The sequence below is a fragment of the Pseudonaja textilis genome, chromosome 1 (genome assembly GCF_049901715.1).
Source record: "Pseudonaja textilis isolate UNSWEBS1 chromosome 1, rPseTex1.2, whole genome shotgun sequence".
Lineage (NCBI taxonomy): Eukaryota > Metazoa > Chordata > Lepidosauria > Squamata > Elapidae > Pseudonaja > Pseudonaja textilis.
This window is the reverse complement of record NC_141990.1, coordinates 68,865,708-68,890,558: the sequence shown is the minus strand read 5'-3', so window position 1 is coordinate 68,890,558 and position 24,851 is coordinate 68,865,708. Positions and strand designations below refer to the sequence as shown.

Here is a 24,851-nt window from a genome sequence, read left to right as displayed (position 1 = left end):
TGGTCTCCAAGAGTAGCCCCACATAGAGCGCAGTACAGCCATTCAATTGTCTCCCAATTAAGAAAAGGTGGGCAAAAACAACTGAAGATGAGTGGTTTCTCAGGTAAACAGGTCCTGTGCCATTCAGGGCTTTATAGGTAATAACCAGCACCCTGAATTGCACTTGGAAGCCAGTTTGGTATCCCGCATGAATAGAAAACTTTAGCAGCTCCTCAAGACTTGTTTAAACATTAAACAAACGTTTAATTTAAATATACTGTCAAATCTCTGTCCAGTTAGTGGTCAATTCAGGAAGAAACAGATTAGAGATAAAGAAGAGAAAGAAAAAAATGAGGGGTAATTGATGATGACCTGTCCAAAGAAAAAAGCAGGAGGGTGATAAGAAAAATCTTGGAGAAAGAGGTCAAGTGAAGCTGGAAAGTGGTCGGTTATTTATAAGCATGGGAAGAGACTAGCAGCCTCGCCCAAATGCCTGTGTCAGAGCTGAAAAGGCATCTAAAATGTGATACATTTTAGAAACTTGGATGAACTTCCCTTCCCTCAACACGCGTTCCAATAAACTCACAGGAAACATTCCAGCTGCAGTACCCAACAAGAGCAGTGCATGGTGATGGGTCTGTGGCATTTCTGAGATCCGGATGCACTGGACGATCAGTTCCACATTGAATTTCTCTTCATCCAGGAGACCTCAAAATACGAAGAAAACGCTGAAAAGTTAACAAGGCTTACAGGGCTTCCATCCCATTTAGGAATACAAAACCTGGAAAACACTGTCAAATATCCCAAATGAAATTAACTTTGGTCTTACTGTACCTGCCTTTATCCTGTTGCTATCTGGGGACAGCTTCTGACAAATGTTTAACAAACTACCAAGTATTAGTTGTTTTGTGTATTCCAGATTTTCCTCCCCTGTAGTAGGTTCTAGACACCTGGAAATTCAGAAAGGAATTAGGCTATTTTTGGAGAAACAGATGATCAAATGTAACGTTCCATGCTGCTACCTAAAAATAACAGTTCTGAAGGTTGGGGGGCAAAGAGAACCAATCTTCTATAATTTCTACATCACATTCCAAATTCCTTTTTTTCAAATACCTTATTTGGAGAAATCCTCAAGGGAACCAGTTACAGACAGGGAAGGAAGTGCCAGACTCTTGAGGAATCAACATAGCTAGAGGCAACATGATGCAGCTCAACAATATTTAGCACTGGGTCAGCAAGTGGCAACCATGCTCTAAGTCTAAGTCACTGTGTGAAAAGTGAACAAGAGTAAAGCCATTTCATGCCATTTTTGATCAGAATATTACTTTATGATTAGACTTCATTTTGTAAGCTGTGTTTCAAAAGTATATTCCAGTAAACTTTCTAGAGGAAGTAGTTTTCCAAGGAGGGATTGTGACAGTTATTGAAACACCTTTAACCACAAAGAAGCAACTGTATCCTGTTTTAAGATGAATCATTGTAACGTTAGTTCCTTGTAAAATAGGATAAAAAGATGAGTGTAACTGTGTTCGAGGTTCCATCTTTCTGCCTTGGATGTGAACCCAATTCTGCAGAATTGTGAAATAAAAGCAATCTGAATGAAGATCCGTGTCGTGCTGATATTTGTGTGAAGGCAATCTGACAATCTGGCGAGCCAGCCAGGAGGCTTCACGGCGATCCTCGGCGTTTGGGGACAGGTGAGTTGTGGCCACTCAGTCTCCTTTAGAGACAACCCTTCTCCCCGATCGCTGAGAGGTCCCAGGAGCCTCCGAATCCGAATACCCAGAGAGAAAATTGTGGCCGACCGGACTTCGAGAGATAGAGTGATAGAAGTGGCGGTACCGTCGGAAGAAGTGGTCTGGGACCATATAGAAGCCTGAGTCGGGGACGCCCGCACATCCGCAAACCCGAGGAGGGTCCCGGAGTGATCAGGTAAATTTGTTCCTTTTCAATAGGAGTGGAATTGAAGGCACGTCCTTAAATTTTCTTCTGGGAAGAAAGTCCAGCGCCTGCTGGAGGACTGGTCAGGGTGACGGAAAATGGGAAAAGGACAAAGCAAGGGGTGTAAAGGGAATTCAGAAAGTGAGATAGAATTAGGGAAGGAAGGCAGAAGCTCAATCCGGAAGATTCGCCTTTGGGACAACTATTGCAACAATGGTTCTCCCGAATCTTCAACCTTACACCGAATTTGGGAAAGAAAAATATGATTTATTTATGCCAACATAGATGGCCAAAATATCCATTGGTGGATCCAAAATTTCCCTATTATTGGCCACCGGAGGGATCACCCAGTAAGTACTGGATGATACAATTGAAAAATTATATATTGGCACAGAAGTACAAAAATGAAATCGCGTATATTGATGTGTGGTTTCATGTTAAATTTGAAGGACCTAGTCCACCCCCATTCGGACAGTTTTCACTTACAGAAAAGGAGGATGATTCGGACGATGATTTTTATCGTCCTTCGCCTCCACAGACGTTCCTCCAGCAGCGGCGGCAGCGGCGGCTCAAACTCCTCCCTCCCGCCGCCGGCGCCCATGCACCTTTGAGAAAGGAGTTGCGGGATCTGGAAAGGAATGTACAAAACTTTCCCTTTCCCCCGACTCCTCAAGCCCAGGCTTATCCCCTCAGGGAAGTACCAAATGGTCTCAATGCAGCGGGACAGTCTGTGGCTATGTATGCCGTTCAACCCATGCGACCCGGGGAATTGAGGGAACTTAAAAGATCACTTCCCCGGCTGCATGAGGACCCACAGAAAGTAGCGCAAGAAATAGAGCTGTTTCTGGGGCCGAATGACTATACTTACCAAGAGATCATGTATGTATTAGGACACCTATTCACCAGGGAAGAACAAGATTTGATTAGGCAGGGAGCAATCCAGCACTGGAATAGAATGCAGATGGGGAATCCACAGGCGGTGCCTGGAGATGCGAAATTTCCTCTGGCTGCCCGAATTGGAATATACAGGTGGCAGCAGATAGACAGAATATGAGGGATTTAAAGGAGATGATAATAGAGGGGATTCGAATGCAGTTCCGCATAAGGGCGGAATCTTACAAAGGCATTCGAGATTTCTCAGGGAAAGAGGAATCGCCGGGATTATTGCGGGAGGTTGCGACAAAGTTTAGAGAAATACTCGGGGTTGATCCAAATTCCATGGCTTTTGAGTCAATGTTAAAAATGCAATTTGTGGCAGGAGCTTGGCCAGATATTCAGAAAAAGATTCAGAAGACAGACAACTGGGCTGCACAAGGAATAACGGATTTATTGAGAAGCGCTCAGCAGACATTTGTGAATAGGGACGCAGCCAAAAGTAGACAGAAGTCTCAAATGATGATATCGGTAGCACAGGCAGTAACTAAAAATGAGATGAAAAAGAGTTCTGGAAACAGCTGGGGACAGAGGACAGATATTCCTCAAGGAAGGGGCAGAGGATTTGTGCCCGGGAAACCTATTAGAGGGAAAGGGTTTGCTGCAGGAAGAGGAGGAGGCAGCCGATCTTGTTTCAGATGCGGGAAAGAGGGGCACTTGGTGCGTGAGTGTCCCGAAGGTCGGCGTTCTGAAAGGAGTTATGCTTTATACGAAGACTAGGAGACTCCGGCTCCTTTAAGGTGACCCAGGAGGAGCCATTGGTGAAAATAAAAATGGGTCCGGACCGTCAGGAATTTACGTTCCTGATAGATACGGGTGCTAGTCGCACGTCAGTGTGTGCACCCATTAGACAAAGGATGGAAGGGGAAAAGACTATTTTGGTGACTGGAGTAAGTGGGAAGCATAATAAGGTGAGGATATTAGAAGATGTGGAGATGGAGAATGGAGAAGTTGAAATTAGAGCTGAGGTATTGTATATACCTGAGGCTGAAGTGAATTTGTTAGGAAGGGATTTGATGGCAGTTTTTGGTTTTCAATTGTGGGGAAAGGATGGCACAAGGATGTGTGTAATGACAACTGAGGATGAGGTTCAGATCAACCCAGGAGTTTGGGCAGATGATGGTGACATGGGTAGGATGGAAATAACCCCAATAAAAATTGAAGTACAGAAGGGGGTAGTAAAGAGCTGGACAGCACAATACCCGATGAGTCAGAAGGGAAGGGAAGGCTTAAAGCCAGTGATAGACCGGTTGTTGGCTCAAGGACTTTTGGAGCCAACCATGTCACCATTCAATTCTCCAATTCTGGCAGTACAAAAGAAAGATGGAAAATACAGACTGGTGGTAGATCTGAGAAAGATCAACTCAATAGTGATACCACGATTTCCGGTGGTACCAGACCCTTATACTATTCTGGGTAGGATACCACCTAAGGATAAGTGGTTTACTGTTATTGATCTGAAAGATGCTTTTTGGGCTTGTCCGTTGGACGAAGGGAGTAGAAATTTGTTTGCATTTGAATGGAATGATCCTGAGACTGGGAGAAAACAGCAGTTAAGGTGGACAGTACTTCCCCAGGGCTATACTGAGAGCCCTTTGTTGTTTGGACAGGCTTTGGAAGAAAAGTTAGTGTCTTTTGAGAAAGGGAAAGGGATCATGTTGATTCAGTATGTGGATGACTTGTTGTTGACTGGGGAGAAAGAGAAAGAGGTTAGAGCAGCATCTGTGGCTTTGTTAAATTGGCGGAAAGAACAAGGACTAAAAGTCTCAAGGGAAAAGATTCAGTTTGTTGAAAAAAAGGTGAAGTATTTAGGACATGTTATTCAAGAGGGGGTGAGATCCCTAGATCCTGAGCGGGTAAAGGGACTGATGAGTTTGGCACCCCCAAGAAATAAGACAGAGGTAAGAAGAAGTTTAGGAATGATTAATTATTGCAGGGCTTGGTTGGATGGACATGCTAGCATGGTGAACTTTCTGAATCAGAAATTGCAGGGAAAAGATGAAGGGATAGAGTGGAGTACAGAGGATGAGGAAAGGTGGGAAAAGATAAAGGAAGCATTAGCAACAGCACCAGTGTTAGCCCTTCCGAATTTAAGGTTACCTTTTCATTTGTACGTGTCAGCTAAGGAAGGGGTGGCAGTAGGAGTGCTTGCTCAGAAAAGGGGGGGGGGGGCGATTTCAACCCATCGCCTTCCTGAGCAAGATTTTGGAGCCTGTGGTGAGAGGATGGCCAATATGTGTACAGGCAGTGGCGGCTACTGCTATGTTGGTGGTTGAAAGTAGAAAATTGACTTTTGGAGGAGCAATGGTGGTCCATTCTCCTCATCAGGTTACATCAGTATTGAGTCAGTTGGCATCCACTTGGATGACAGAAGGAAGGATTTTGAAGTACGAGACTATTCTGAGAACAAGTCCAGATATTGTCATAGGGACAGATAAGAATTTAAATCCAGCTGAGTTTCTTGAGGGAACAAGGAAGGAATGGGAAGTTGAAGACCATGATTGTTTGTTGCAAGTAGAAGTGATGACAAAGGTTAGAAGTGATTTGGAGGAGATACCTTTGGATGAAGGAGAACGATGGTTTGTAGATGGATCGAGTAGAGTTGAGGAAGGAGTACGGAAGGCAGGATATGCAGTTGTCACACATGAAGGAGAAGTAGTAGAGAAGGGTCCATTACCACAGGGATGGTCTGCTCAGCGATGTGAACTTTTTGCATTAAAGAGGGCTCTGGAATTGGCTGAGGGGTTGGATGTCACTGTGTGGACGGATTCAAAGTATGCTTGGGGTGTGGTTCACACTTTTGGGAAAATTTGGCAAGAGAGAGGATTCATAAAAAACTGATGGGAAGCAGATAGAACAATTACGATTAGTGGAAGAGGTATTGAATGCATTACAGTATCCAAATCGGGTAGCTGTGGTGCATATCAATGCACATCAGAAAGGAACAGAAGTTGAAGTAGTGGGAAATAGATGGGCAGACAAATGGGCAAAAGAAGCAGCTGGGGAGGTAATCCTGCAGATGGTATCAGTACCCATGTTGCAAGAAGAGCCCGAAGAAGCTTGGGAACCAGATGAAGAAAAGATCAGGGAAAAGTTGAAGAAAGAGGGGTGTCATAAAGCTGAGAAAGGATGGGTAACAACAGATGGGGTTAGAGTGTTGTCTGAAACCCAAATGAGAAATGTTATGCAGTATTTACATGAGGGAAGTCATTGGGGGACTGAAGCTTTAGTTCAGGCAGTCAAGCCCACATATTGGAGCTTGAATATGTGGACTACTGCACATGCTATTTGTTGGAAATGTTTAATATGTCTTAAAGTAAATAAGTCATCAGCACGAAAAACTGAAAGGGGGGGTAGACCCTTGGCAGTCTGGCCATTTCAGAAAATACAGATTGACTACACTGAAGTGCCACCTAATGGGAGTTGGAAATATTTACTGGTTATTAAAGATCATTTGACTGGATGGATGGAGGCCTACCCTGTCAGGCAGGCAACAGCTGCCACAGTGACTAAGATTCTGCTGGAACAAATCATACCCAGATATGGCATGCCAGAGGTAGTAGATTCAGACAGAGGCACACATTTTACACAAAAGAAGTCATGAGGGCTGTGGGGGTGAAATGGAATTTACACACACCATGGCGCCCCCAATCTTCTGGGAAAACAGAACGTGGGAATGCGGAATTGAAGAAACATTTGACAAAATTAGGTTTGGAAAATGGCTTGCCATGGACAAAGAATCTTCCCCTGGCATTGCTACGTATTCGCACTTGTCCAAGAAAAGATGTTGGAGTATCTCCTTTTGAAATGTTAATGGGACGACCCTATCTCACAAACTTCGGGGGTCCCATTCCTGAGTTTCGTGATATGTTTGTGAGAAAATACCTGCAGACACTGTCCAGGTCTTTATTGTCTCTCCATAAACAGGGACTTTTAGCTGTGACCACCCCTGGTGGGACTCAGCATCCTTATGGAACCGGTGATTGGGTGCTTGTGAAGACTTGGAGGACTGAGAAATTGCAACCTAGCTGGGAAGGACCGTATCAAGTGCTTCTTACCACGGAGTCTGCTGTTCGGACGAAAGAAAGTGGATGGACCCACTACAGTCGTGTGAAAGCTGCACCAGAACCTGAGAAGCCTTGGAGAAGCCACCCAGTGGAAGGACAACCTTTGAAATTGACTCTGAGGAAATAATTGGGACTGAGAAATATGTTTCTGTGTATTTCAACTGCACTTGTGAGTGTTTTTGTCTTACAACAGGTTGGAAGAGCAGGAACCGAACAGACTGAACATGTGCAAAGAGCTGGAGACCTGGGAGATGACTTGTGGACAGAGAATTCGTATATTAAGGACATCAGGAAGACCGCACAAACCTTGAATCTGACAAATTGTTGGTTGTGTATGCATATGCCTGGAACAGGGAAAGGAGGGGTTATATTGCATGGAATACCACTAACACGACAGATGATGGTGCCAGATGGGACAATTGAGACTGGACCTGTGGGTGGGGCTGTAACAAACAAGGTATTCATTCAATTAAGGGAGACAGCCTATGTTTGCTTTAAAAGAAGTGTTAAAGGAGGACCATTCCTTGGAGATTGGGAAAAGTGTAATAAGACTTTTGAAATGCCTGCAACATGTTTCAATCATAGTATAGTTAATGCTTATGAATGTAAGAAAGAATATCTGCCATTCTGGAAAAATTATTGTCAAATGTGTGTTTACTTTGAGGACATGATTAACTGGACTAGAGTGTCAAACTTAACTTGGACTATGAGAAGGAATAAATGGTTGCTGTGTGGGAAGTACGCTTATAGAGAAGTACCAAAATTATGGTCAGGCACTTGCACTATGGGGTATGTGTTACCTGCAGTTTACAAGTTGGACGAACTACCCAACACTCGAATCCGGAATAAAAGAGAGATTGACTCTGGGATACATCATAGGTCTTGGTATGAGGGATTAGCAAGAGCCCTAATATTCCCTCTTGGGATAGGCATGAACTATAGGGATATGACTCGAATGAACAACTTTACTATTGCCATGTTTAATGACACCGTTAGAAGTATTAAGATGATTAATCAGGAATTATCTGAAATCAGGCAAGTGACCCTGCAGAATAGATATGCTTTGGACATAGTCCTTGCAGCAAAGGGAGGAGTATGTGCTCTGGTACATTCCCACTGTTGCACATATATCCATGACTATGAGCCCAATATCACTAGAACTGTAAGAGATATGGAAGACCGAATTTATGAATATCAGAAAGAATGGGATGAGTCAGGTATAGCAGGAGCATTGTGGGATGCCCTATGGTCCTGGTTACCTGATGGTTCCTGGTGGAAATCTATTCTGACCACTATTATAGCCATAGTAGTTATGTTGATATGTTTATGCTGCTGTATACAATGTATTCCAAACTTGCTAAACATGTGGGTGCAAAATTGGGGAAAGATTAAGTTCACTAAGGACGAATCAGAGAAATTGTTATACAGCATTTCAGGGGATATGCTACAAAAAGTAAGTCGAGATTTATGTGCTTTTGAAACAGAAATGATCCAGAAAAAGGGGGGAATTGTGAAAAGTGAACAAGAGTAAAGCCATTTCATGCCATTTTTGATCAGAATATTACTTTATGATTAGACTTCATTTTGTAAGCTGTGTTTCAAAAGTATATTCCAGTAAACTTTCTAGAGGAAGTAGTTTTCCAAGGAGGGATTGTGACAGTTATTGAAACACCTTTAACCACAAAGAAGCAACTGTATCCTGTTTTAAGATGAATCATTGTAACGTTAGTTCCTTGTAAAATAAGATAAAAAGATGAGTGTAACTGTGTTCGAGGTTCCATCTTTCTGCCTTGGATGTGAACCCAATTCTGCAGAATTGTGAAATAAAAGCAATCTGAATGAAGATCCGTGTCGTGCTGATATTTGTGTGAAGGCAATCTGACAACTGGATGGAACATCTCAAAGGGTAGTCAGATCCACAAGTTCATAATGACCAGAGGTGGTATTCAGCTGGTTCTGACTGGTTCTGGCATACCGATAGTGGAAATTTTGAGTAGTTTAGAGAACCGCCAAATACCACCTCTGGCTGCCCCCCACCCCGCCTGTCCTAGATTCCCTTGTTTTTTAGCTCAGCTGATTTGAGTGGCAGAGCAGATTGCTGCGCCTCAGCTGAGCTAAAGAACAGTTTACCTCAGTAGTGCTGACCCAAATGAAGTACGCTCTCATAGAACTAGTAGGAAAAAATGTGGAAACCCACCACTGATAATGACCAAATGTAGGTTTTCTTATAGCATGGCCACATAAAGAGAGATTGGACAGAACTAAGCTGTAGCACAGAATGGAGGACAGAAGAGCTGAGTCATTTTGATAATGCCCGAATCTAAAAATGGAAGGGTTATCCCATTTTGGAACTCCTTTCTCCTATTGGCGAGATAGAGAGTTTTCCAGGGTCCTCAATATTTAATGGCTGGAGTTAAGAAACAACAAGATTTAGAATTGCTCTCCAAAGTAAACTTACCTAGACAGCAAATTGAAAAGGGTAGGTATCAGAGCCTGAGGCTGTTTGAGCTTCTTTTTGTGCTGCAGCAATTCTAGGATAAGTGTAATTCTTTGCCAGTTTATACTTTCTTCTTGTACACATTCTGGAACTTGGACTTTCCTGAATGATCAAAAGCAGAACAAAGTAAACTTTATTTCCTTCTATTAAAAATATCAGTTTTTGCAGAGCAACTATTTCAGATTCTACAAAGAGCCAAAGAATCATCAACCAAATACAGTTTTAAAAGATTGGTTAATTTGTATGTCCTTTTTAAATCTTTCTATTCTTTAGCTTACCTTATGCTTATGACTTCTGGCTTTTGTTCTCTCTTTGATTAACTGTTTAGTTCTCTTGTTTTTGACTATTTAACCTGGCAACGACTATTCTGATGGCAATTTTCAAAAATTCAGAATTCCTTCCAGTTTTCATGATCACAGACAAGATTATAACTATCTACAGAAGCACTGGATTTAACCTAATGTCATTTACATGTACAATTACAAACAGAAGTTATTAAAGTATTAACTATATAAAATAACCTAACATTGATTCTCATGTTTGTCCAGTCTTTTTGGTTAACTCTGTCTTTCCTCATTTAATCACAGAAATTATCTTCATTATGTTGCATCAAAAGTGTGTATGAAATTCAGTTCCAATAAGTCAAAACTAATATAATTCCATGAATATAATTTGTGTTCTCATCATGTAAAATGTCAGAGTGTTACCAATTTTATTCCACACGCAGATTCATGGAAATGCCATAGCTTAAATTATTTGTTTAATGAATCAACTATCTTATGTTTTTAAGCTGCTTGGCTTCTAAAATCTTTTAATTCTCCATTTTTAAAACCTCTTCCATTATAGCATATATGGCACTTATATTTCCCACCCATTTTACCTCTGCTGCTGTATTTTCTGCCTTCTGGTCTGGTGAACTGTAGCAGCAGCCTTGACTTTAGGCTGAGGTTCCAGTTCGATACAAAGCTGCTCAGCATCTACTGAAATCTAAACAATATGTTAGATTTTGTTTTAAAGATTTGTAAAAACACCACACATCACAATATATTGTACATATGCAGCCCAATTGCAGAATATGATCTGACCATCCTCCGTCAACTGGCATATAACATGCCTGTATGGCAGTGGAGAAAAAAAGCATGACCATTAGAGGGGGTATTCAGCAGGTTCTGACCAGTTCTGGAGAACTGGTAGTGGAAATTTTGAATAGTTTGGAGAACTGTCAAATACCACCTCTGACTGGCCCCACCCCCACCTAGTCTCTGCCTCCCAAGTCCCAGCTGATCGGCTGGGTCTTCTTTTATTGCCCAGGATAGGAGAACGGAGCTGGAAAGCAGATTAGTGAGATGGGGAGGGAATGGAGATTTTACAGTATCCTTCCCCTGCCATGGCCACCAAGCCACATCACTCCATCAAGCCACACCCACAGAACCAATAGTAAAAAAAATTGAATCCCACCACTGATGACCATTTGTATTTGAAGGGGATCACAGCATAGTTTCTTACTGAAAACGCAAAACAATTCTTGGCTTAAAACCAAAAATTATTCTTTGTGATTACAAAAATCATGTTTTCAATAAAAGCAATGCACACATCATATGTATATTACTAATTTTCCAAACTATTCCTATGTTTTGTGTTTTAATTCTCTGCAATATACGTTTTAGTTAGCTCTTATACTGAACACAATATGGTTGTTAAAAGTAATAAGATTACGATGGCCTAATTCCTGCAAGCAAACTACCGTGTTTCTCGTAAAATAAGGCCGGGTCTTATTTTTTGGGGAGCCCCGAAAAAACGGCTAGGCCGTCTTTTGGGGGGGGGGTGACTTAATTCCGCCCCTTGCATCCTCGTCTAGAGCACCCCACGGGCAGCCTCGCCACCAGCCGCTCCTAGCAGGTGATCATGGCAGAGCGCGGAGAGCTCCCTACTCCTGCCAAGCACCTTTGCTGCAGACCCGAGACCTTCGGCACCTGCCACTGTTGCTTTCCCTTCTGCCCGTGCCACTGCCACCTTTGGAACTGCCGCTTCCAACTACACTTCATTTTATGCCTAGAAAACATGCTGGGTCTTCCTATTGGTGGGGGAGTATTGTTGGAGAAACATGGTATGTGATTAGAGAAGAATACAAAATTGACACACAGACAGACGAATAATTCGTCCTTTATTATTTATTTATTACTGAATAAATACAGGTAATCCTCGACTCAGAACAATTAGTTTAGTGATCATTCACAGTTATAATGGCATTGAAAAATTGGATTTATTACCGATTTTCAGTTACAACTTTTGCAGCATCCCCATGATCACGTGATCAAAATTCAGATGCTTGGCAACTGGTTCATATTTATGACCATTGCTGTGTCCCAAAGTCATGCAATTGCGACTTTCTGACAAGCAAAGTCAATGGAGAAGCCAGTTTCATTTGACAACGGGGTCGTTAACTTACCAACTGCAGTGATTCACTGAACAACTGTGGCAAGAAAGCTTGTAAAATGAGGCAAAACTCACTTAACAAATGTTTCACTTAACAACAGAAATTTGGGGCTCAATTGTGGTCGTAAGTCGAGGACCACCTGTAATCCTGTTCTATTTATTCAGAGGAATCAGAGTCTCATTATGCAACAAGATTAAGTTATCTTACCCCTTTAAATACACTGCTGATTGTCTGGGCACAATGTAGATTCTTGCAATTGAGGAGTAAGTCAAAAAGAACTCCCAGAATCCTTTGCTGTACCTTCCCTTCTGGTAGTGCAGCAAAGAAAGGTTTTGTAATCTAGAAATAACAAAAAGACATGAGCTTATATATAACATGAAAGAAAGTGCGGCATTATTTCCAGTAATAAGGAAAATAAAGAAATATAGAGCTTCCTCACGATACCCTGTGAATTCATTTCTTTATTAAATTTATATGATGCCCATCTTAATCTAAACAGCAACTCTGCCAAAATACAATTTAAATCTGACTTTTTAGAATCTTTGTTCAACTTGCTGGCTACTGGCTTGCTTGCTTAGTTTCCAAGCGATCATTTCCTCCACCTCCGTCGTTCCCTCCACCTGCTTCCGCACACCTTCCTCCTCCCAGGCGGAGTGTAAAGATGGGCGGAGCACTTCCCCAAAGTTGGGAGTCTCTGAGCATGTGCAGAGCACCTCCCCTTGCTTGGCCCGATGGAAGCGGACCTTGGGTTGAAGCAAAGAGGGTCAAGTCGGCCGCATTGCTGTCTCAGGGAGGTTGGCATTGCAAAATTGGATGCCAAAGAAAGAACTGGGGCAGGGGGCTGGAGAAGGGGCAGAGGGGCAGATGCATTAAGGAGCAGGAAGATCTTAGTTATGGTTTATTGATTAAGCCGGAATCAAACAGCATGCTAAATCCTAATCAGAATGGCTGGGTTGATATATTCAGCCCGTGTTTCTCAACCTTGGCAACTTGTGCGGACTTCAATTCCTACTCTGACTTTGCTCTACTTTCCCACAATGCCGCCACTGTCACATTCTTTCTGTCTGTCTGTCTGTCCATCCGTACATACATACATCCAAAAGGTCTACCTTCCTGCCTTTCTGCCTACCTACCTATCTACCAATATAGATCTATCTATCTATCTATCTATCTATCTATCTATCTATCTATCTATCTATCTATCTATCTATCCATCCATCCATCCATCCATCCATCCATCCATCCATCCATCCATCCATCCATCCATAAGGTCTGCCTGTCTGCCTGCTTTCCTGCCTGCCTACTTACCTGCCTGCCCATCTTTATGCTACCAACCTACCCACCTACCAATATAGATCTATCTACCTACCTACTTATCTACCAATCTATCTACCTACCTATCCATACACTCATCCAAAAGGTCTGCCTGCCTGCCTTCCTACCTACCTACCAATCTATTTACCTACCTACCTATCTCTCTGTGTTTCTCTCTCTATCCATCCATCCATCCATCCATCCATCCATGTTTGAAGCATCAGCCCCACAGGCACATCACGACAGTACAGCAAAGCCAGTCTGGGAGGGAGGGAGGGAGGGAGAGAAAGACAGAGAGAGAGACAGGGACAGAGAGACAGACAGACTGAGATCTAATGCATCAGATTGAAGTGAGGCCTAGTTTAGACCGAGGCCCTTTTCCACATTGAAACATCTTTGCCAGCACATTGAAACATCTTTGGCTTCTATTAAAGGTTTTGTGGACAAAACATGGTCAAGACTAACAAGAAGCTCTCACATTTTGTTGAGGCTTTAAACAGGATCCATTGGACCAGATCTCCACCCTAAAAATTACTTTTCCTCAATGTATTACAGTCCCAATTCTGAAGAAGGCAAAACCAAAATGTACTGGTAAATTACAAGAACGAACACACACACACACACTCCCTTCTAACCCTGCTGAAGCAGGTGATGGGACTAGAATAGATATTTCATTATCTTTCTCCTCCCTCCCTCTTTATTTCTTTTTCTTTCTGTCCCTTCCATCCATCCTCCCCTCTTTCTTTGTCCCTTTTTCTTTCTTTCCCTTTTCTCTTTCTTTTCTTCTTTCTCTCTTTCTCTCTCTCTCTTTCCCTCTCTCAGGCTCACCCCACTGGCTTGACTTGCTTGGGCAAGTCCCTCTAGTGCAGTGGGCTCAATGGGGTGGACCTGTGGGGCCGGCACCTAGAACGCAGTAGTAGCGGCATGTTTGAAAAGTAGAGCAAAGCCAGAGGTCGGTAATTTTTGCTGCAAAGAATCACAAAAGCTTCTGGGTTGTGCACAAGAAGGGACAGACATGTCAATGCAATTCAGCAACATAAAATAAAGAGATACAAATAAAACAAATCAGCAAGAATCGGCAAAGCATCTCTGATTAGATTTTATTCACTACTAGAATCTAATCAGAGATGCTTTGCCGATTCTAGTCCAATTACCTGCTCCAGAAGAATTAGAAGGGAGTGTGTGTGTGTGTGTGTGTGTGTATGTGTGCATGACTGTCAAAACTCCAAAAACAGGTCAAATTTCTCTGGGGAGGCCAGTCATAAATTAGAACACTTGCTAAACAATCGGCCATTAAGTGAGGACCACTTGTTTGCCAGTCACTTGGTCACGCCCACCCAGTCACACGCCCACCGAACCACACCTACCCAGTCACATGACCAGCGAGCCACAGCCTCAAATTAGGCCACACCCACAGAAATTTGAATCCCACCCCTGGGTGGGGGGCACCGAAGATGAGTTTGTAGCACCAAGGGGGCGGTGGATTGAAAAAGTTTGGAAACCATTGCTCTAGAGGCTGAAAACAGGCATTTCCAGAAGGCCCATTTTTCGGCCTCCTGAGGCTGCAGAGGATTCCCTTAGCCCCTGGGAGGGCAAAAATGGCCTCAAACGAGCCAAAAATCAGCTGGGAGGCACACGCATGTGCAGTGCAGGTAAGGGGATGGGGCGGGGGTTTTGCGTGCTCATGCGCGGGGCACATTGCATTGTGGGTGCCAGTGCACACACGCTTTTGGCACACCACAAAAAGGTTCACCATCACTGCTCTAGAAGGTGACCCATGCTAATAATCCCTATGAAAGATTCTAATGAAAATCACTCATACAAGAGCTTACCTGCCCAAGAGCTGTAATCTGAAAAGGATGGAGGCCCTGGTACACTTCCTGTGAGGCATGCAAAGCTTTGATGAACAGATGTAGGCACTCTTGATTGGTACAAACGAGTGCGGCTGAGTGCTCATTGTATTTCCCAAGAATGAGGTGCAAAAGGAGGGCTTCATCTTTCAACATCTGTCCTGTACCAGAAGATTTCTCCAATAACTGATCGAGGAGAGGCAGCAAGTTAAGAAGCACCGCCTGAAAAAAAAAATAACAACAAAAATTATTTTTTGAAAAACAAACCAGCCAAAACTTTAATAAACTTATATTTATAAAACTTGTTTTGTATTCTATTTACTGGTGTGTCAATAGAATAACAAGAGTTGGAAGAGACCTTGGAAGTCTTCTAGCTCAAGCAGGAGACCCTATACTATTTCAGACAAATGGCCGTCCAAATTCTTCTTTAAAATCCCCAGAGCCACAACTTCTGGAAGCAAATCAATGTTTAAAGAGAGAAAGCCAAATTTCTAAATGTGTATGATGCAACCATATATTTAACCAATAGTAATAAGCTAGGTGTCAGGACTCCAGCAGTTACCCCCATTCAAATCATGAGTCTCGAGCCAAACTTCCAAAACTTAAAAAGGATTTATTGAGTTAACATGCTGGCACTGCCTGGGTGTAGCCGACTCTGAGACACATAATTCATTGTCACCCTTGACCCTGGTTTTCCAACACCCCCTGGATGTATCGTAATTCATATTCTCCAATGGGACACATCCATAGCCAAGAGTCATCAACCATGTTCTCCAGTTAGAATTTTATGCGGCAGAAACCTGTCACCCAGTTAGTATCTTTGAAAACATTTATGGAATGCAGTTTCGGTTTGCAAGTAGCTGCGCTGTTCCCCCCTTCCTTTCTGTTGGCAACTCTAAAAAGACCATGGAAATATTTTATGAGTTGACACTAGGCATGCAAATCATCTGAAGATAAGTCTTTGAGTCTCCTAAGAACCTATGTAGACTTGGTATATGTAATGACAGCAAGCTGATTCTTTTTTTAAGGAGGTGTCTCATTCTGGAAGGACCTCCCTTTACAGCAGGTGTATACCACTTGATGCCTTCTAGAAATTCTGGGTTTTAATTCCTACCAGCCCCAGACAACATGGCTAATGGACAGAAATTGTGAGTTGCCATACAAACAGCCTAGATAGCACTGGGTTACCTTCTTTTTTGCACTAAAGGTACTTCTGGCAACAACAATACAACTATCCAAGTGGCAACTTGAAACCCTTTTATATATCTTGGCATTTTAAGTCTTATTCAAATAAAAAGGCAGTGAAAAAGTTCTATTTTGTTAATATAACCAAACTAAGATATACACAAGGTCTCGCCCTGCAGAGAAACAACACAAAGATCTGGCTTGATCACTGATATTTTTCCCAGTGTTAACACCAGTTATTTCACCTACATTGCCATTGACTTCATGAAGAATTTTCATCAGGTTTCTTGCAATATAGGAAGGACATCTAAAGCCCTGGACACATTCAAGTAAGGCTGTCAATGCTTCTGATGATTTCTGCTGCTTGGCTTTTCGCTTCGGTTGGGTAGGTTCTCCTCCAAAGAGATCACCAAGAACCTAGATTACAAACAAAAGGGGGGAAAAATACCAAAGAATCATTAATGTAATGTATTGATTGAAGGACAAAGGAACTGAAAATGGACCACGATTACTGCATGTGCATTTTCACACTAGCTATGAACCTATATGCATAATTTATCTATAAAACAAAAACACCACCTAAAGAAAAAAGAAGTAAGCAGTCCTTTAGCATAGTGATTTAAATTTCTGGCTATCTGTGAAAGGAGTGGCCCCATACCGGAACCTCTGTATTTTGGTGTGTATCTGCCATAGCATCTTCCGCTGATGTCAATTACCATTCTTAAGTCCCAGCCAGAGCTTTGAGGTATTACTCTGCATTTCAAAGACACCTGGAGCCATACTAAAGCTGCTTTCTCACAACCCTTTCCCAGGCAATCAAAACAAAAATGTGAAATCCTGCAAAAACAAAAAAGCAGAGCAAAGCACAAGCCTATCTGATCAGCATCCCATTCAGTTGGATACGAAATATTCTACCGGCAAGAGAACTTCGTGCAAGAGAGGGAACCGAGAAGAAGCAGCCATGGATCAGCAGAAGAAAGGATGTTCTGCATAAAAAAGTTTTCTGATTCTATTTCTAGTACCTCTTGAAAATGCTGAAAAAACTCCTGCTAAAAATATCAGACTGTTGACAATGCTATTCTAGACAAACTGATTAGATACTAAGCGAGGAGGCCTCCAATCCCTCATTGTTCATTGCAAGAAAGATCAACAAAATAATTCGTTCATTCAGGCCTGCGGGTCATGATCATTTACAACCTCCTCAAAGGAAGTAGAAGATGGCTCCTGAAGAGAAGATGCTTCCTAGTCTCTGACCAATACTTGCTTCAGGGATCCTGACTCCCAAAAGATCACAAGAAGAGCTCTGAGTATCAGACACATCAAAAAGAGTCAAACGTAGAGAATTACAGACGTAAATCAGGTAACAACATACTTTCATCTATGCTTACCTGGGTAACGTAAGTTGAATCAGACATTATTTCCTCAGCTTTCTTTGTGACACTCTGAAGCACAGGATGAAATATGGATTCTTCTATTCCACTTAAGGAATGAAGGCATTTGAGAGAAGCTCTTCGGACTTCGCTTACAGGACTTCCCAAATTGATCAACAGAGATACAATTACTAGAAAGTGCAAGACGGGAGAACAGTTATTGCTTTGACAAAGTTCCAAATAAACTTAGATCAACGATGCAGAATGAAAACTCCTCCCCTGAGAAACAACTTTATTGTGTTGCTGGAGAGAAGCAATCTGCCTACACTGTCCAGCCACCAAGAAGAATTTAGACTCTCAGACTTGCAAATGCTGACCCCACTGAGAAGGTCTTCTCTATTTTCTAATTCAAACCTTTACAATCCTTTGCAACAGCTAAAAGCTTCAAAATTAAAAACCTGCAGAGTTCTTTATTTTTATGAGCAATCTCTGGAGTTAAGTGAGTATAGTTAGTAAAAACTTCAGAGACTCTGTAAGTTAAATGATGGTTAAAAGCCTCTATTTAAGTCTGATGCAAAAGTCCTGGAGACAAAATAGTCCTTCCTTCCCTCCATCCCTCTACAACTCAATATAATACTACATGAAAGTAAACTTCACTCCAAATAATCTAAAACTTCTTGTATGGGTAGATAGCTGGAAAGCCAGGAAAGAAGTTAGTGCTAATTTCCCCCTAATTTCTCTGGAGAGCTTATAAAGCTACAATAGATTAATGCTGCAATAATTAGAGGGATATATCCCAAAGGCCATCACACGGTACCTGGAGATGCAGTTGATACCAATTGCCTTTTTTTCTGCTTGGGTTGAGATTCGAGCATGACACATCCTATATACAATGCCCGAGTTTGCAGCACAGCATCCATCACAAAGTTCAGCTGATTGCACAAGTTGTAGTTGTAAGTCCATAAAATGGAGAGAAACCTAAATTGATGCTCTGGTCCTTTCAAATGTACCTTCAGATAATCATAAAAAGGAAGCAGTTAATACACAATTTTTGGAGAGTCCATTTACTTTTGGGGGGATGGTTTTGAAAAGACACACACACACACATTTCACCTCAATGGACCCCATAATACAATCTCATTGTAAAATTTCAACACGTTATTCACAATTGCCTAAATCACAATAATTATTTCCTCTTGTCAGATGTATTTATGTTTATGTATGAAAAATGTACCTCAAACAGAAGTCGCATCATTGCCCGAAAATGACCAGCACAGAATCCCTCACTTGCTCCGCGGACAATAATGTCAAACAGTCCCAACAACAGGTGCATATAATCTTTGCTGTCTGCATTTAAAGTTTCAGGATTCCACCAGACCTCATCTGCAGAAATGCAAAAAAGTGGCAATTAGGACCCGTAGCAAAAGCATTTTCTGAAACTTAAGCAAAACCAACTAAAGCAGAACAAACACTTTCTTCAGGTTAAAACTAAGAAAGGCTGATTACTTCTGGGATCAAGTTTCAGAATTGCAAGAAACAAGAAAATGCAGTAAATACTACTTCAGTAAGCAAAGCATCCACATTGTGATTTTTTCAAATTTCACTTCTCCTGTAATAAAAAACAAATACCTTTCAAAAAGGAATTTGGAGAGACCAGGCCTTCAATAAAACTTCTCAACAAAATGATGAACAGCATGGCATCTTCAAGATCAACCGATGTCTGAATGTTTAATTTTTGTGTATACATCGATAACAGGTTCCAGAAAGATTCGTTCTCAGATGGGAATATAGTGGAAATGTTCTGAAAATGAAAAAGAATTCTGAGCTACTGCATTGTCAAGGAACATGAGGGCCAAATACCTTTCCTGGCCCTTAGATATCTGCCTCCCCTAATCTTCCATAAATTGATAAGTATAGGAAGCTCACCAGTCTTACTGTATCCTTGCTTATTTTTTTTTTTATGATTGTCACTACAATCTACTTTCTATAATAGCCCTTCTCACCTTTAACTTCATCTCATCTCTTTAACATGTTTTGAAAATTGCAGGAGCCACTGTTCCCTACCAGAGGCTTGTATCATGCAATCTCTCTCCTATATCAACAGAACTAAACTCAGTGTACACATACACACACACACACAAATCTAGAGTTGAATGGGTCAAAATGGGGCTTCTGATTGAAGCTGCAATTTTAAAATTAAAAATTCTCACCTCCTCTGAAGGGCAGTTGTCTTTAAAGCTGTCCATTTTTTTACTCAAAAAATGAAAGATCCTTAAAGCCAGGAATAAATGACGGTCTCCCATTTGGGAGCAACTACAGCATGACTGGACAAGGACGAAACTTATAATGTGGCCTATTAGCTTCTGTTTTCCAGTAGGAGATTCCTTTTCAATAAGACTGATGAAACCTTCCACCTGAAGGAGAATCACAATAATAAGATTGATGAAACCTTCCACCTTGAAGGAGGATTATTCTTTTGAGGAGTGGATTATTTTGACAACTGCCTAACATTCTGCAAATATTTAGCTTTTCTGTGTCTTTATTTTTAGATATACTATAAAGTATCGGCTTTAATAAATAAAACATGGTAGGTATACAAAGCTGTTGTATGCCAAATTAGATTATAGGATAATGTAATTCAGGATTCATTCTCTATTTTGGCAAACAGCCTCTTCCTTATATTTTGAGCATGGGTCTGCTTAGGGATATCAAAGAATCTGAAAGTTAATCCTGGAATGTGTTCTGCTACAAAACAATAACCATTTCCCCATTATGGGAAACTCTAGTCCAAAAACTCAGCCAAGCACTTTATATTTTTTTCCTTTCCCCCCCCTTTTTCTAACTTCTAAATCACCCATTTCCCTTAGAGAGAACTTTATCTAGAAAAGGAAATTTTCAGAGAGAGCTTGTTTTCAGTATCAATAGGTTATTTGCTTAATATAATCCTCTCTACTCTTCTATTTTAAGTATATAGTTAAATGCTTGAAATCAATAAAGTACTGTTCTAAACAATCAGTTATTGGGGGACATGGGTGAGAAGATTTAATTGTACCATGGCCTGCTTAGGAGACTTCCACAAACATCTTCTAATAGGGGAAAAGGCATCAAGGTTCAAATCACCTGAGCATATGCTTTGCAGAGAAACCTGTTCAGTTCTTTCTTCGAGTTTCTTTTTCATTAGAAATGTAGGATTATAGCTTGGCTAGATTATAAACGGAATCTCTCAGAGATGCTACTTTAAGAACAGAATGTACTAAACTAGTTGATTCAAGGTTTGTTCACGTCTGCTCATTTTGCATGTTCTTTTGCATCAATGAAATATGACAATTCTACATTTCTTATTAAATTAGGATATCAATGTTTGAAATATTCCCCAACACGATGTAACAGAATGCACACAGAATGCCTGGCTGCTATGTTTTATTGTTATGCTACTTAAGTCAAACTATCTTTAAACCCTCTGATCTGAGAATCTGAGAATTCTATAAGCAGGACATGTAAACTCCACACATACCATTTCTGACACGAAGGAAGAATCTTCTGAAATCAGATTCTTGGACAAGAGGTCCAGCAGCTTGGTGTTAGATGTACCTGGTAAGTCTCCTGATTTACTTGAATTAGCCACCTCTTGGAAAACTATTTCAGAATGACAACAACATAAAAACAGAATGGGAAATCAAAGTGGGAGATTGGTTAAACCATTTGAAACAACTGATGGCTACAGAGAGGGAACGATTTTAAAAGAATATGCACTTTTATTTTAAAATTCATTCATGGAAAAAAATGGAGGGTATCATTCTACTTACATACATGAAAAAAAATGATACTGCAGAATAACTCTTTATTTAAAAGGTGCCTAAAATGTAGAAAGTGCATGTGGTTTTGAAGAATATCAATGATATTACTCATAAATTGGTAATAGAGGTAGTCCTCAACTTGTAACTGGTTGTTCAATGATTATTTGCGGTCAAAACAACATCAAAATGGATGCTTTACAGTAGAGGTCCCCAATGCACAGTCTGGTACCCGTTCATGGCCTGTTAGGAACTGGGCCACACAAGGAGTGGCTGAGAGCACAAAGCTCCATTTGCATGCACAAACCCATCCCCTCCCCTGCTGCCACCACTGTTGCCGGTCCGTAGAGCTGGAAAAGTTGGGGACCGCTGCTTTACAGCCTATAAAGCTTCCAACTGTCTTAAAATGTTGCCCCCATCACATGAGTGCATTTCAGGTGTTTGGCACCCTGTTTGCTAATGATCTATTAATAAGTGCTGTATGACCATCTGATTGTCATGTATAATTTTTCTGACTTTCCCCAGAAAGTCAATGAAGAAATTGGTAGAAAAGTGAAAGAGAAACCCACCAGCACTCTGAGGCAATAGATTTGAAACCTGGCAAAAACACTAATGAAGGCCATTGTTCCGAGCCTTTCAGAATGATGACATTTGCACCTGTTTTAATGAACACCATTATCTCTGTCTTTCCAAAAAGAAAAATGCTAGTGAACACCATTATACTCACAACTGTTCTCCCTAGTGGGTAGAGAGAGAGCTCAGGTCTGGGAGATGTTAGCCCCCTTTCCAGCGCTTCACTTAACAACCTGCATGGTCAACATAAAGACCACAAGTGGGAAAGGCAGATTTTGTTCATTGAGCGGTGGTCACAGGGCTTCTCGCTTAGTGATCACTTCACTCAACAATTGAGATTTCAGGCCCAATTGTGCTCATAAAGTGGTTACTCAGATAAAAGGCTGAATTCCAACCCTCAACTATTGACCCCTTGCCTTACTCAGTTTGGGAGGGTGGCCTTCATTATACCACAAGCCCGAGGAAGCTGCTGAGCAAATGGGAATTGCATCTTTGGAACAGAATTTTTGCAGTGTGAGCAGCCACTGGAAAGTCATGTCATTTGGTTTTTGCTGCAGCCTGATTTCAAACGTGCACAATCACAAATATGAAACAAAAGTTCTCTTTTTCTGATTTCTGCTTCTTTTTTCTTTTCTTATAAAAACCCTCTTAAGTAACACAGAAAGAGAAATACAGTGAAGAGGCTTCCCTTTAAAATGGGTGGGAAACAATGCCCCCTTTAAGCTTGTGGACTTCAACTCCAGTTCTGGGAGTTGAAGTCCACAAATCATAAAAGAGTCCACAAGTCATAAAAGAGCCATTCTTCTCCACCCCTGCTTCAGAAATAACCCAATTACTTACCTTTTGGCCAACCTTTCAACAAAGGATGAAGAGAACAAAGACCAGACTCTGTTATGCAAATTGCCACTCTCCCTTCAGCAGATTCTAGATCTTTATTGGTTATGACCAGAAAAGGTAGCAGATGTAAGACTAATTGATTGAAGAGATCTTTATTATCCTTAATAGTATCTACTTTCATTAAAAGGCAGAGTATCGTTTCTAGAATTTTGCACCTAGCAAGTACATGGAAAGAAGGGATATGTTTAGCTTATACCTCTATAACCAAGAGCTGCACACTGTAAAACATAGTTTAACGTTTTGTTATGATTGCATCTTTTGTGACAACAGAACGTATTTTTATTACCCCATGGTGCTGCCTGAGAAAAAGAAGACAATGTTCCCCTCTCTGATGGAGTCTGATATTAAAATTGGAACCCAGAATGGTATATCTAACATATTTCTCCTTCCCTGGCAGTACAAAGACAGCATTAGTAACTGACAATTTGTTGTTCTTTCATGATGTTTAAAATTAGCTGCCAAAGGGAACCGCCATTGTTTAGTGCCATCTTACCTCTTTCAACAGTCAATCTATTAATAAGTTTATTAACATATTTTTTGAGGCACCTTTTCACTCAAGAACACAAATCTCAGTTCACAGTAAATGGAAGAATCATGTACTTAATTACTTATCATCGCAAAAGCTCCTGCACATCTAATGAATGAACTTCTTAATGCAGAAATATATTTGTATGTATGTATTATATGTACATGTGCATACATACAGAGATTCTTTAATGAATAAAACGATTTTGTTATTACATTGATAACTATCATACAAATACAGTTACAAGGCAAAAACTTCAAATGGCATTTTTCAACATTTCTAGTAATCTGGAAAAAAAGCACTTGGAAGATGTAAAGATTCTATACTATGGAAAAAATTCCTAACTATTAATATAAAATTGAGAAAGATGTAAAAATTATCACTTACCATTTTTTATCCTTTGAGAGATCAGCTCTTTCAAACAGAGACAATAGACTGAATCCAATTTGTTCACTAAATATATTCAAATGAACCAAGGCACTCTAGAATAAAATTTAACAAATAATGTGGGTATTGTATGCACAAAATAGCATAAAATACATAGAGCAATCTAATGCAGAATCCTACCCCAAAATATTCACAATATGTGTATTTTTAAAAAATAAAGTACTTTTAAAATATAACATAAATGAATCTAACATCAAGACAGACTTAGCGATTCTGGTTCCTATTTTAGATTTTACATGGCTCAAGGAATTTTCTGTCCCTTAGAAAAATCTTACTTGATGATACAATTATAATTGTATAATTAGTTAGTTTCAATTTTACAATTATACAATTATTACAGTTATTGTATAATTGTAAATTGAAACTAACCTACTTGTCCAGAATAAGTTAAATGTCTGATCTGTTCCGTTGGCTTCAAGTTTTCCCTCCTCAGATTTTGTTTCAGGCAACACTAATTTAAAGCACTACTCTACATATTTGATTTTCTCTCTGACTGCAATTGGATTCATTCCCAAGTAAGAGAATACAGAATTTCAGCCAAAGAGAAGCAGGGAATCTGCTTTAACATGCTATCATTTTATTAGAGATAGACCCAAGTAATTCTTCTTTAGAGATGGGTATCATGTCAATACTTTAGTACTATTTCAAAATATTGGAACAGTACTAGAATGGACATAGGTTCAAGTCCACCCTCAGCAATGGAAACTCAATCGGCACTAACACAGTCACTCTATCTCACCTTCAGGGGAATAAAATGGGAGGGACTGCTATGCTTAAAGCTTCTGAAAGAAATTCTAACCAATGCAACAGCTAATTCACTGTTGACTAATTCAAAGTGCCACATACGTTTTGCCTTCCAATGGATTAAGACTTACATCTAATGTATGAAGAGATGACATAACCACATCTAAATTATCATCTTTGAGTCGTGCAACAATTGCTTCTTGTATGAAAGAGTCATCAAAGCCCTCCTAAAAATAAAAATCATCAAGGAAATGAAAATTAAAAAGGTATTAAAAATGTGGTATCACGAATTCACAA

The 24,851-nt window shown here is 40.7% G+C and overlaps 1 protein-coding gene across 1 annotated transcript in view; it reads right to left on the bottom strand.

Annotated features, from left to right (window-relative positions):
• The window catches only part of HEATR1 (HEAT repeat containing 1), a 50,438-nt gene that overhangs the window by 12,341 nt on the left and 13,246 nt on the right, over positions 1-24,851 (bottom strand). The window contains exons 13-28 of the mRNA XM_026705217.2: positions 24,686-24,781; positions 23,751-23,845; positions 22,781-22,992; positions 21,088-21,209; positions 19,784-19,987; positions 19,203-19,374; positions 18,808-18,956; positions 18,391-18,583; positions 17,592-17,764; positions 16,453-16,620; positions 15,001-15,240; positions 12,062-12,193; positions 10,298-10,404; positions 9,379-9,519; positions 814-929; positions 566-687 (exon numbers count right to left, since the gene is read on the bottom strand). Of these exons, the coding sequence (XP_026561002.1) occupies positions 566-687; positions 814-929; positions 9,379-9,519; positions 10,298-10,404; positions 12,062-12,193; positions 15,001-15,240; positions 16,453-16,620; positions 17,592-17,764; positions 18,391-18,583; positions 18,808-18,956; positions 19,203-19,374; positions 19,784-19,987; positions 21,088-21,209; positions 22,781-22,992; positions 23,751-23,845; positions 24,686-24,781 (2,442 nt within the window). The remainder of the gene's footprint in view (positions 1-565; positions 688-813; positions 930-9,378; positions 9,520-10,297; positions 10,405-12,061; positions 12,194-15,000; positions 15,241-16,452; positions 16,621-17,591; positions 17,765-18,390; positions 18,584-18,807; positions 18,957-19,202; positions 19,375-19,783; positions 19,988-21,087; positions 21,210-22,780; positions 22,993-23,750; positions 23,846-24,685; positions 24,782-24,851) is intronic.